The 14,029-nt window shown below is 39.2% G+C and overlaps 1 protein-coding gene across 2 annotated transcripts in view; it reads left to right on the plus strand.

Moving 5' to 3' along the window:
* The first annotated feature begins 201 nt into the window (after positions 1 to 201).
* The window catches only part of TMX4 (thioredoxin related transmembrane protein 4), a 58,686-nt gene continuing 44,858 nt past the window's right edge, over positions 202 to 14,029 (plus strand). Inside the window, exons 1-2 of one of the 2 annotated variants that reach the window (XM_053574104.1) lie at positions 202 to 660; positions 11,717 to 11,832. In XM_053574104.1, the coding sequence (XP_053430079.1) occupies positions 485 to 660; positions 11,717 to 11,832 (292 nt within the window). In that variant the 5' untranslated portion in view covers positions 202 to 484. The remainder of the gene's footprint in view (positions 661 to 11,716; positions 11,833 to 14,029) is intronic. The other variant, XM_053574103.1, reaches the window with a different exon arrangement.

Here is a 14,029-nt window from a genome sequence, read left to right on the forward strand (position 1 = left end):
TTTCAGCAAACATAAATCTACTTTGCAGATTGCGGCTGTTAATTTTGCTACCATGACAAGGGGGGTGAATTTTTTAATTACTGGCCATGTTGTTCTTTATAGACACCCCACGCGCCAGCCCCTCCGCTCGCTGGTGCCTTAGCGCCCGCGGTGCAGGTTCTAACAGAAGCAACATTGGATCATCTGTTTATTGTCTGCTCGGCGGTCTGGAAGAAAGGGTGGCCGTTGCCAGGGCAACCGACACCCGGGGCAACCGCAAGCCAAGGCGGGAGGGGGCGTGGCCTCGACCGGCAAGAGCCGATAAGAGGCGGCGCCCTCCGTCGCGTCTCACGTGGGTCCTGTCTGCGCCGCTGGGCGGAGGCGGGTGGCCCTGGTGGCCCGGACTGCCCGGACAGACCCCTGAAGGTCCGACGCGCGACGCTGCAGTCCCGGCCGCTCCTCCTTTCCTCAGCCCACGCCGAGGAGCCTTGCCCGGCGCCCCAACATGGCGGGCGGGCACCGCGGCCCGCTGCTGACGGCGCTGCTGGCCGCCTGCGTCTCGGCGGCGGCGGCTACCGCGGGCCCGGAGCAGGCCGCGCTGCCGGCGGAACAGAGCCGGGTCCAGCCCATGACCGCCTCCAACTGGACGCTGGTAATGGAGGGCGAGTGGATGCTAAAATTGTGAGTGTGCCGCCCCACACACCACACTCTTCGCGCGGGCCGCTCCCATGCCGCGCCGCCACTTTACTCGACCCCGGGCCCCGGACCCGCCCTGCAAAAGACCTGCAGCGCTGGGTTGGGCCGCCTGCGCTGCGCATGCGCACCCAGCCTGTAGCGGTGACTGCTTGGGGTGGAAAGTATCCCCCTACCCTGCCGGCCCCCTGCTTTGGGTAGAGTCTTTTAGTGATGTAGCGATTTGCCAAGGGGAAGAGGGAGGAAGGGAGACAGTTTGCAATAAAATGTGTGCTTTTATAGATATGTGGAAGAAAAAGCACAGCCATTCAATGACATTTATGTACAGTTATGAATACGTAGCACAGGCCAGACAGGTTTTTAGTGAATAATTACAGCACGGTGAAGGCAGACCATTTATATAAAATATCTGAGTCGTCCTTTTGAAAACCTTGACATGTCATTGTGAAAATAAAACATTAACATGGGTGCCTTTTAAGTTTTAAAACAAGATTTCAAATAAATTTTAATATTAGTTATTTTTATAGGTAGACCTTCTGGGTAGATCATCAGAATTGTGCTAGTGTCATAAAAAATAAAAGACATTAACAAATTGCTCCTTTTGAACAATAGACGATAAATTGTGGATAGTGCCATTGTTTGAAGGAGATAGGAATTATACTTTTATGTTAGGAGAAGGAAAGGGATTTGCTGGTTGTAGCTTAAAATTAAACTTCCAGTAGTAAGTAACCATTCGAAACTTTTTGGTCACAAAGGGAATATTTGAGACCTCAAAATGATATGCCCTGTTATCATAATAAATCAATGCAATTATTAGAACCATAGTCACGAATAATTCATTAGAACTCTCCACTTAACTAGTTTGGATGGAAATGAGGAGGTCATATTTCATTTAAGACAAATGTTTTAAGTAACTGGGGCTTTGTATTAGGACCGCCCTGTTTGTAGGCGTTTTAAAGGAATTACGGATTTTGTCAACCTATACTACAGAAAGTTCTTTTTTTCAGTAGGTTCTTGACACAGTGGAATTTTTCTAGATGTCAATTTTGTGGTTAAAAATGAGTTTTTGTTATGTATGAGGTGACACTCAAGTCATACCGTTTTCCTTATATTTATTTATTTATTTATTTTTATTAAATCATAGCTGTGTACATTGATATGATCATGGGGCATCATTCACTAGCTTCACAGACCGTTTACCAAGTTTCACATATACCCTTGTAAGATGCGTTTTCCTTATATTTAATGACATCAACTTCTTTATGATTCCTTTGGATTTGCTTTTTTTTTTTTTAAGTAAAAGAATTAAGAACACTAAAGCTGCTATAAGCTTATAAATGAGAGTGACCAACACCAACTCCCACATTTGGCCATGTTGATGGGTCAAATTCTACTTTATTATAAATACACAAGCCTAGACATAGTAATCTGTGGCTCCAGGCTTGCTGTGTGTCCACTTGTATGGCCTATACTCAAGGTGTTATGCAAGATGAGTCTTGTAATCTGGAAATAACCTGTGTGGACAGTGAGGTCATTATAGGAAGCAAGGCTATACAGGAAAGATGATTTAAACTATTCTGTACAATTTCTTTGTATTCATCAGAATCTAAGTGATCTTCTGAAGAAATACTATGGGTCTTATAATCTATTTTTCTTCATTTCTCCCTCTTCTCTCTGTGAAAAAATCCAAAGCTTTAATAAATACATAATTTCATTGTATTCTCAGTACCATATAGGCCTACTATAAATTTCTAAGAATTCATTCAGACAGCTAAAAAGTTAACAATTTTTTTTTCTGATGTATATAACAAAGCTCCACGTGGACACCTTTTCAGGGCATAGTGAATGGAGACTTTTAGGGAGTCTGCAGGTGATGTAAAGAAGCAAGTTAGGAAGCTTTGTGATATTAAAAAATTCATAATACTTTGAGTGACAGTCCTTTATTTGTTCATTTGCTTATATGCTACCTTTTGGGAATATTTTTTTCTTTTATATCCTATATCATGCATACCTCCTGTAATGTAATTTCTGGTTATACTGATATAGAGAATTTAATTTATTTTGAAGGACCTTGCAGTGTTTGGCAGCTTTGAGATGTGAAAAGCTTCTATTAGGGAATTTAATTTGGTTACATTTTCTTTGTTTTTCAAAGTCATTTTTTTTATTTTTGCAATTGAATTTTCTTTTTTTTTTGTAGAGACAGAGTCTCACTTTATGGCCCTCGGTAGAGTGCCGTGGCCTCACACAGCCTCACACAGCTCACAGCAACCTCCAACTCCTGGGCTTAAGCGATTCTCTTGCCTCAGCCTCCCGAGTACCTGGGACTACAGGCGCCCGCCACAACGCCCGGCTATTTTTTGGTTGCAGTTTGGCCGGGGCCGGGTTTGAACCCGCCACCCTCCGTATATGGGGCCGGCGCCTTACCGACTGAGCCACAGGCGCCGCCCTGCAATTGAATTTTCAATTTCAGAAAAGTGCTTCTCTGAGTTAGCTATCTCTTACAAATATATGTACAGTAATTCGCCATTTCTATTCTGTAACCTTTTTTAAAAAATCTGAAAAATTTTCCATTACTACTTAATTTTTTCTAATGTTATGGCATTATCATATACTGACTTTTTCTGTTCTTATTTGCTTTCATAGATTGTTTACCTTTATTTCTGCCATGTCACTATAATTGACTTGTTGTGCTTTTCTGCTCACATAACTTCTGGTGCAAAGTTTGCCCTTTCTTTCTGAATTAGGAAAAATGATCTAATCTTTAAAATACCTTCTGATTCTTTTCTTTATTTCCATTGTTTATACTATCCTTCATTTAGTTGTTTTGCTTAACTCATATCAGTCTTTGAGAATACAACTTTTATTCTTTTGAAGCATAAAAGTGTGCAATGTGATACATTCTATGTACTATTGTGTTGGCTTTTTCCTCCCAAAAGAATTAAGTAGAAATCCAAGTGGCTTAATTTCGACCTATTTACTCTGATACTGACATCCATAGGAAAATTATATCTTTGGGTTAAATTAAATTTACCTCCATAAAGCATATAAATCTTCATAAAGCACTGCTTTTTCTTAGTTTGTTCTTAAGCTATTCATGTTTCAAACTTGAAATTAAACACCTGGTGATGGAACAGAGCCTAATTTACTTCCCTAAGACGTCTAGGTTTTAGCTTCATCTTTCCAGGATCATCTTTTACCTGGAGAGAACCTTTTGAACATTATTACCTTAACTTGCCCATGTCAAATAGTTATAATTTCTTGTAGTTTAATAGATGGATTTATTGATTGAATGTTTAAGATGTCGTTAGGCTCCGTGCCTGTTGCTTAGCGGCTAGGGCACCAGCCACATACACCAGAGCTGGCGGGTTCAAATCCAGCCTGAGCCCGCCAAACAACAATGACAACTACAACCTAAAAATAGCTGGGTGTTGTGGCGGGTGCCTGTAATCCCAGCTGCTTGGGAGGCTGTGCCAAGAGAATTGCCTAAGCCCAAAGAGTTTGGGGTTGCTGTGAGTTGTGACGCCACGGCACTCTACCCAGGGTGACATAGAGAGACTCTGTCTCAAAAAAAAAAAAAAAAAAGATTGTCATTCAGTCCTTCTTATGTGTCAAGTACAGGGTTGGGTACCTGAGTAGGTGAGGATGAAGAGTTACAACCTTGATTATGAGAGTGCTCTGAAGGAAATAAATAGTATAAGTCATGTTCATTTACCGAGCAAATGTTTTCTTTTTTTTTTTTTGCCAGGGCTGGGTTTGAACCCGCCACCTCCTGTATATGGGACTGGCACCCTACCCCTTTGAGCCATAGGCGCCGCCCACCGAGCAAATGTTTATTGGAATGCTTCCTCTGTGTTAGGCATTCATCAGTGGTTCTCAAAAAGTCTTTATTGACATTTTGGGTAGGATAGTTCTTTGGAGTACTGGGATGGCCCACACATTGCAGAACCTTTGGTATCCCTGCCCATTACATTCTGGTAGTATACTCAGTCATGTGACAGCAAAAATATTACAGCCTTCATTCCCTGTGCCAACTTCTGAATGCCTCTCATTGACCAGTGCTCTCTAGGTACTAGGTTATGGGTATTAAAAAACATGGCAGGGCGACGCTTGTGGCTCAATGGAGTAGGGCGCTGGCCCCATATGTTGGAGGTGGCGGGTTCAAACCCAGCCCCAGCCAAAAGCTGCAAAAAAAAAAAATGGCAATAATTGATTTTAGATAGTTTCCACAAAGGGTTTAATACCTCATTAAAACTTGTCATTCACATCACCTCCATCCTCCTCCTCATCATCATCATTGTCATCACAATCACAATAAACAGTTCACTGCTTACATCACATATTCTAAACGCTACTTTAATGATCATTTTAACAACATGGGAATGGGTATCATTCCCATTCTCACTGACTACAGGAGATGCAAACTTGAAAAGTTCAAAGCTTTGGCCAAGATCAAATCCTTAGTAAGTAGTGGACAAGGCCAGAAATAGAATGTAGGCCTGAGCTTAGCAGACCCCTATACAAGGTTGGGGAATAGTTAGCGGGAGGCTGGACTCTTGCTTAGATCCTCAGCTCGTGACAGGAGGCCTTGTTCCTGTAGGGTTCAGGGGCCCATCCATGCTTTACCATCTCTCTAGTTTCTGTAAATTAACAGCATTTTTACTATATGCTTATTCCTGGCACTGCTCATTACTTAGTTATGTACCCCTGTCTTACTTAGATCACAAACCCCAGGAGTATTCTTTCTTACCGTGCCTTGGTTGTATTTAACATGGTCCTTATCACAACTAGTAATTATACATTTATTTATATGGTTTAGTGCTAAGTTTTTCCTTGACTCTTCCATCATAAGATTTTAAGTAGAGGAACAAAATTTTTCTTCTTCCCTATTTATCTCCAAACTCTTAATAACTAACAACAAATACTTTTTGACTAAATGAATGAGTACATAATTGATAGTTGTTTCTTAATCAGGAGATTTTTCAAGTATATCCCTGAAGGGAACATCGGTATATATTTTCTTAATATTAAGTACAATCACTATTGTCTCCCATTTGCTCCCTGGAGTAATATTTATTGTGATGTAGGACCTGCCAGGTTCTGTAACACTTAATGTAGTTGAGGTATATTTTGCTGGCATTTTGATTTAACTTCATTTACTAAGTTGTAGAATGATGAATCTACTATACTTTTCCTCTTCCTTGTTACAGAGTATTCTGAGCATTTTGATCAAAGTGAAAATTGACTGTATCTCTCATAGAGCCAAGACAGAAGAAGAAAAATTGCCTATTATTGGTCAATACAAATTTACTATTAAAAATTTCTTTCTAAACAATATATGTAATTAATCCCTTCCTCTGAAATATTTACTACATCTAATGAAATGTTTAGTACACCAATTGACATAACAACCTACCACATTCAGTGAGTTCATATAGTAAAAGATTCAAGGTCTTTCAACCACCTTACATTTAGCAGAACCTCAGTGCATTTTATATGTGAATACTAACAAGGACAACAAAAGCTTGCTGTTGCATTTTATTCTAGAGATGGTTAAAAGAAATTGGACTGATAACGTGTTTTGGCTATCTAGAATATATTTCAAATGTCTTTATGAAGTTTTCTAATTTTATGTATCAGTGTGACCCTTTCAAAGGTTTTTGTTTTTGTTGTTGCAGTTTTTGGCCAGGGCTAGGTTTGAACCTGCCACGTCCAGTATATGGGGCCAGCGCCCTACTCCTTGAGCCACAGGCATCACCCCCCGCCTCAAAGTATTAATAGAAAATATACTACCATAGGTGATGATAATGGAGCTAATTCTTCCTGGAGGCTCTTAAATCAAAGAATGATTATGTATAGGGGACAAAGTTATGGCAGTTAGATCTTTTATAGTTCTAAGGAGAAGACTGCTACTGTGAATTAGTTTTAAATAATATAAATGGAGATCATGTTCAGGTCTTTCTGATGAGTTTTATTCGTGCAACATGCATATGTATATAAATTATAAATACATATATATGTGTACACATAGGAGAGAGAGAAAGAGAAGGGCATGAAGATTATATGACTTACCCTTGCATTCATTTCACCCCTGAAAATCTTTTACTTACAGTAGGTTCTGAATTCCTGTCTAAATTTGTATCTTTTAGATATAAAAGAATACTAATAATTTTAAAAGCTGCAGCAACCAGTTCCCACACCGCAAACTCAGAGCTGGCTTATCTTCACCACTGAAAGAACATCTTGGTGCATCCTTGCACAATCAGTTCTGATTACATCTCTGAAATAATGACATTAGCAATGCTGCAGACAAGTGGGTAGCAGCTATATAGAAAGTGTCACATCTAAAATTACCTCAGTGGAATATCTGAGGGTATATAATAATTGTATATCTCAAGGTCATGTCACCAAAAGCCTAGTTTGTATAAATAACCTTTCTAGAAAATAGGGACTAGTATTTTAAAAAATTATGAACTTTGCATGATTTAATAATTATTCATGTAGCAAAGGTGCCTGTGACTCATAGGTAAGGTCAGAGTTTTAGGGAAATAAAAAAAGATCTAAAATCCATTCTCTTTGCGGTATCTCCATAGTGCCTTCCATAGAGGCTGCACCAGTCTGCAGTCCCACTAGCAGTATGTACGTGTCCTTTCTCTCTGCAACCATGCCAGTGCCTGTTGTTACCAGACAGATGTAAGCCATTCTGTCTGGTGTTAGGTGGTACGTGTAAAAGTAGACTGCAATTTGATCCTGCAATCCTGTTACTAGGCATTTATCCAAAGGATAAAAAAGGCATTCTGATATAAAGACACTTGGACTTGAATGTTTATAGCAGCACAATTCACAATTGCAAAGATATGGAAACAACTCAAGGATTCTTCAACACAGGAATGGATTGATAGATTGTGGTATATGTATACCGTGGAATATTATTTAGCCATAAAAGGATGGTGATGTTACTTTTGCAACAACCTGTATTGAATTAGAGACCATTCTCCTAAGTGAAGTATCACAAGAATGGAAAAACAAACATCAGTGTATGCACTACTAAATTGGAACTAGTAGATTAACACCTACCCGCTCACATGAGAGAAAAACTCAGTGAAATTCAGGTGAGGTTGGGGGGAGTGGAAGGTCGTGAGTAAATTCCCACTCAGCGGGTAGATTGCACAGATGAGTGGAACACACCTACATATCATATTTTTTAACCTTATAATTGCAAACTACAGCTTCTAACTGTACCGCCACGTTAATCTGAAATTTTAAAAAATTGAAAAAATGAAATTTATTCTTTTACATTTTAAGATTTCTTTCTTATTTTTGTTTCCCTCTGAGTCTTCCCTTTTTCTTTCTCTGTTCATGGTGAGTCATATTTTCCCTGAAGATTTTTATCCAGAAATACTTCCAACTGCGTTCTTGTTCAGAGTGGTCTTAGATGACCTTAAGCAAATCTTTAAACCTACTTTGCCTGTTTGGCAGTGAGGATGCAAAGTCAGATGAGCTCATACATCCTAAAAGTGTCTTGGAAACCTTTTTTTTTTTTTTTTTTGCAGTTTCTGGCCTGGGCTGGGTTTGAACCCACCATCTCCGGCATATGGGACTGGCGCCCTACCCCTTTGAGCCATAGGCGCCGCCTGGAAACCTAATAGTATTGCAAGTGCAATGTGTATTATGAGTGCTCTTAATATGTGCCTGCTTTACATGTGACATCTAGTTTTCTAAGGTAGCTACTGTTACCATCCCATTTCATAGCTGAGGCCTGGAGACATTATTAACTGACCCAAAGTCACATGGTTAATTTCTGGTTGGTCTCTCTGATTACTCTGGCATAACCTCTTGAAATGTACTTACTTCAATCTTTCTTTCCTTATTTTTTTCTCCTCTAATATTTGACAACTGTCTGACTGAACCTCATCTCATCTGCTATTTGGGGAAAATATGTAGAAAATAACTTCTCTCAGTACACTTGTTTATTCAGCAAACATTTATTGAGCACCCACTGTAAACCAGGAATATACTTTGCTGTGGATATAGAGAAATAAATGTTTTTAAAGTATCTATCTATAAAGAGGGCAACAGATAATTCTTTGGTGCATGTCTTCTGGATCCCAAGGCTTGGACAGTGAGCTTATAATGGGAAGATGACTGAGCTTTTGGAATGATTTTGCATTGGACTATGAAATAGTCTTTTCTAGATACTGGGTTAGGGAGGGAGAGCAATTGTGCTTGCTAAGTCTTGCTATTTCTGGGGCCTAGCTGGAGAAAGAAATGCATGCTTCAGCTTTGGACAGCCCTTTCAATTTTCAATGCCTATCTCAAAATAAATTCATCCCTTCTCCTAGTCCTGCCTCCATCACCTTTTATAATGTGAAAGAGCAAAAATCTTCCCAGATTTCAGGTTTGTGTATTTATTGTTTAGCAAAGTTGGTTTCTGTGCATCATTGCATTCATTTTTGAATGGTATTTATAAACATGCTTATGCAAAGTTCAAGATTTTAAAAGAATATGTAAATAACCTGACAGGCACCTTCACGCTGAAATCTTATTACAGAATTTGATGAGTTTCGTGCTTTCTGCCTGACTTTGTTTCCTTCCTAAGTAACTCACGTGCCTGTGAATGTGTATTTTGTTTTGTTAACAGGCATTTTTTTCCCTCTCTTCAATCACCCTCTTACTCTTTTAATATAGAAATAATAGGTGTCACATTTTATAAAAACAATTTAGAGGTGGAAAAACTGACAGATAAATTGTAGGGAATTGACATTTTTCTATTGCTCAACCTGCTCATCTACAAGTTAATATATTTCTCTATTGAATCAAGTCTTTATTATGAAAAATTTTAAACAGATACAAAAAGAGGAGCTGTATAGTGAACCACTATTCTCTGTGATCAGGGTTCAGCAGGTACCGGTATAACGACAGTATTTTTTCATCTGTACCTCTTGTCCTTTTTTTCCTTGGTGATATAATTTACACACTACTACATTCACCAATTGTACATGAACAATTTAGTAATATCAAGTCTTTTTTTAATGTCTGTTTTCTCTCAATATTTTGACTTGAGTTAAAGGATTTTATAAAATTTAAGCAGATTTTAAAAATGTATCTAGTTGTTGGTGGCATTCTGAAATATTGTTGAAGTGCTTGATTCTTTCTTTTTTTTTTTTTTTGGAGTATCCTGTTCTATTTTGTAAGCCTTGATCTATTTGTTTTATTTACTGCCTTTATCTTCTGGGTATCATGAAGCAAAACAAAATGTTTCTCTACTCGTACCAATGTATTTTTGTGACATTCTGTAAATGTTAATTTTCCTTTAAATTGTGTTCTGTTAGTATTATAAAATGGATTCCCAGCATATGTTGTTGTTTGTTCATGACATTTCATGTTAAGCATAGCCTTGCCAGCTCTTCAAATGTCTGTAAGGCTTATTTGATCTCAATTCCTTCTAATTTTAAGTGATATCTTTCCTTCTATACTAATTTCCTTAGACTGCTATAACGAATTACTACAAACTCTATGGCTTTAAACAATTGAAATTTATTCTCTCACAATTCTAGAGGTCAGAATTCCAAATCTGGGGTGTTGGCAGGGTTGGTTTCCTTTGGAGGTTCTATGCAAGGGTTCGTTCTGGTCTGCCTGGCTGCTGGTGGCTGATGTCAATCCTTGGCTTACAGTTGCATGACTTCAGTCTCTGCCTCCATTTTTACATGGCTTTTCCTTGTTTCCTCTCTGTCAAATCTCCCTCTTCTTTCTCCTGTAGGAACAGCTGTGTTTGGTTTTAAGACTCACCTTAAACCGAGGATTATCTCATTCCGAGATCCTTAATTTAATTATACCCACAAAGACTCTTAGTCCAAATAAGGTCACATTTACAAGTACCAGACTTACCTTTCCAGGGATTACCATTAAGTTCACTACACTTCTCTAGATTTTCATTTTAGCATCTACAGACAATGCTGGAGAACAAGAGGCTTTGTGGTCTGAGTATTTGCGATGTTTTCCAGGACGTGGGAGGATAAAATGAGGCCACTAACACATTGCCAGGATGACTGCTCAGCCTTCCAGTTCTCTTTGCTTCCATCTTGTCTTTCCTTGACTAAGGATCCACAGGGCTTCCAGGAGAGATTTTTCTAAGCTGTAAATCGGATCATAATGCTCTTTCCTCTTAGGGCTTATCATGAAGTTTCAAATGAGGTCCTAACTCCTAATACAACTTTTTAACAACCATGGATGATGTTTTCACCCTGCCATCTCAGCAGTCTGAGCCTTCATGCATCCTGTTCTCTCTGCTTAAATGAGAACATTCCCTGACCTCTGGCTGTTACTCTTACTTTAGATCTCAGCACAGAGATTCCTCTCTCCTGGGCCCTTTTGATACACCTCCACCCCTCGGTGTCTCCATATGTCTGTTCCACAGGTGCAATCATAGCATTTGCCGTCTGGTTTGTATTTACTCCAGTGCTTATCTCTGTTCAGCTCTGGATTTTATGATACACGAGGATGGTATTCTGAAGCATTCTGAAAGGGAAAGTAGAAAGAGTTCAGATAGAACTGGGTTAGCCTTTAGTTTTAAATGTTTTAAAACTGCCATGGATCTTCAGATGTTTGCGGTCATTCTTGACTCTCAAGCAATAGATCTAGTCTCTATACATGAGATCTATAGGTTAGATAGATCTGAAACCAGTTTGGAAAGTTTAGGGACACCTTTGCAAAATCTGTCCTATTTGGTGGAGCAGTAAAAATTCATTCGCAATGATAAAAAGTATCTAGGGAATGACAAAATTGCAAAAAAAAACAAAAAACAAAAACATTAAAATAAACTTTTATATATTACAATAATCAAATTTTTCCTATGGATCTGGCATTTATACATTAAATTTATGGGAAGGAATGTGCTTTTGTTATTTTTTATCAAATGACTTTGGAAAAGCTTGTTTTTACACTTTAGTTAAAAATTAGTTTTTAAATTTAAATACTCCACTTCTATATTTTGTTTTACAGATTTTTTTGCATATGTTTACATTGATTAGCTGTTCTTCTCTTACAGTTATGCTCCATGGTGTCCATCCTGCCAGCAGACTGATTCAGAATGGGAGACTTTTGCAAAGAATGGTGAATCACTTCAAATCAGTGTAGGGAAGGTAGATGTCATTCAGGAACCAGGTACTGTAAATGTTGAACATTAAATATAAAAGTTTAACAACTTTTTATTTTGAATTTCTTTGAGTATATAGAAAAGTTAAAAGAATATGGATTACTTGTAAACTGACTACCTTTTATCAAAGGATATTTTGGCATGTCTAGGTATGTGTAACGTACACGTTTACACCTACATATATGCATATATATATATTTTTTTAAATTACTGAGCCATTTGAAAGTAAGTTGTAGACATTATGATAATTTATCCTTCAATTCTTTAGCATTCAAAATCTTCTGAATTATTTCTCATGTGTACTTTTGTAGTTTTTTGAACTGTTTCAGTCCTGGCTTATAAATTGCATTTGGTGATTAGTCTTTTTAGTCTCTCTCAATCTGGAATTAGCCTTCATTTTTTCCATGATATTAATGTTCTGAAAAGCATCAAAGATTTTCTTAGGTGTTTCCTTGTGACATTTAAAAGAGTATATATATATATATATATATATATATTTTTATATACGTGTGTGTGTATTCTGCATTTTCTATAAACTGGAAGTTTGAGTCCAGAGGCATTTAGGTTAAACACTTATGGCAAGAGTACTTCACAGACGATTCTGTGACTTCATTCATATTGCATCTCACCAGAAGCTACATGCTGTCACATTAGTTAAGTTTTTGTTTTTGTTTTGTTTTTTTTTTGTAGAAACAGAGTCTCACTTTATGGCCCTCGGTAGAGTGCCGTGGCCTCACACAGCTCACAGCAACCTCCAACTCCTGGGCTTAAGCGATTCTCTTACCTCAGCCTCCCGAGTAGCTGGGACTACAGGCGCCCACCACAACGCCCGGCTATTTTTTGGTTGCAGTTTGGCCCGGGCCGGGTTTGAACCCGCTACCCTCGGTATATGGGGCCGGCGCCTTACCGACTGAGCCACAGGCGCTGCCCCACATTAGTTAAGTTTGAGTACTTGGTTAAGGTGGTGGCACTAAATATCTCAGTTATGAAGAAATAACCCTACTTTGTGATTAGCAAGTAATCTGTGGGATGATACTTTGGGGTTTTAAGATTCCTGATGATATTGGCTGAATCAGGTATTTCACTATGGGTTCCAGAATGGTGAATCTAATTCTGTCATTCCATCTACACTGGTTAGCTGCCAATGATGTATTTTTTCAAAAGAGAGAAAGAATTGTTTTTACCCCACGAATAAAGAGAGATACAGGAGATTGTTTTAAATTCTCAAAAGATATACACAATAAATTTGTAGTTCTAAAATAACTTTGCATATTTTGGGCTGTTTTCAAATTTTAGTAGTCTTTTCTTATCAACATACATTTTCTATTTACTGCATTCTTATATCAGGAAAAGATAGGCATCAAAGTATAAGCTATTCACCTTTCTATAATTACTGTGAGTTCAAAACCCATAAAGTAACGAAGACCAGTTACTTGGGTGATAAATTGGATAGTGAGTGTTAAAATTGATATAATAGCTGGTGGCAGTGGTGATGTAACAGCAGGTGGATTACAGTGGCAGTGCCTGTAATCCTAGCACTATGGGAGGCCAAGGCAGGGAGGATCACTTGAAGCCAGGAGTTTGAGATCAATCTGGGCAACATAGTGAAAACTTGTCTCTATGAAAAATAAGAAAAATCATCTGAGAATGGTGGTGCCCAGCTATAGTCCCAGCTGCTCAGTTAGAACTGTATATATTCGCTACCTGCAATTCTGAGCTCCCAGCACTTCCCTCCACTCTCACTCTGAGGTCTGGAGGCCTGTCCCCCAGGAGTCCAGATTCGTGTGTGATTTCTCGAGGGGTGTGGACAGGGCCTAGACTGCAGCTGGTCAGTGCTGATTCGGTGGCATGGGAGTTAGGAGAGGATTGTCAGCTGAGAGGGAACAACACCGGAGCAGCAGTGCCCTGAGACACAGAGCAGCAGCCGTTTTTGGCAACAAAAGGGCTCACTCCGGATATTCCGAAGCCACACCCCCTGTGTCCCTGGGCAACCAGAGGAGGCCAGGCATCTTCTCAGATGGCAACCACCACGGAACAGATCTGGGACGGAAACGCAGGCCCCATGAGTAAAGGGTTTGCCTGAGGCGGTAAAGGCCTGGGTGGAGTGCGGGGACTAGAAACACACGCACAGAGCCAGGAAGTTCCCAGGGCGGGGCTGACTGAGAGGACCGCTTTACTGAGCCTAAGACGCACCCGGCCCTCAGG

The sequence above is a fragment of the Nycticebus coucang genome, chromosome 21 (assembly GCF_027406575.1).
Source record: "Nycticebus coucang isolate mNycCou1 chromosome 21, mNycCou1.pri, whole genome shotgun sequence".
NCBI lineage: Eukaryota > Metazoa > Chordata > Mammalia > Primates > Lorisidae > Nycticebus > Nycticebus coucang.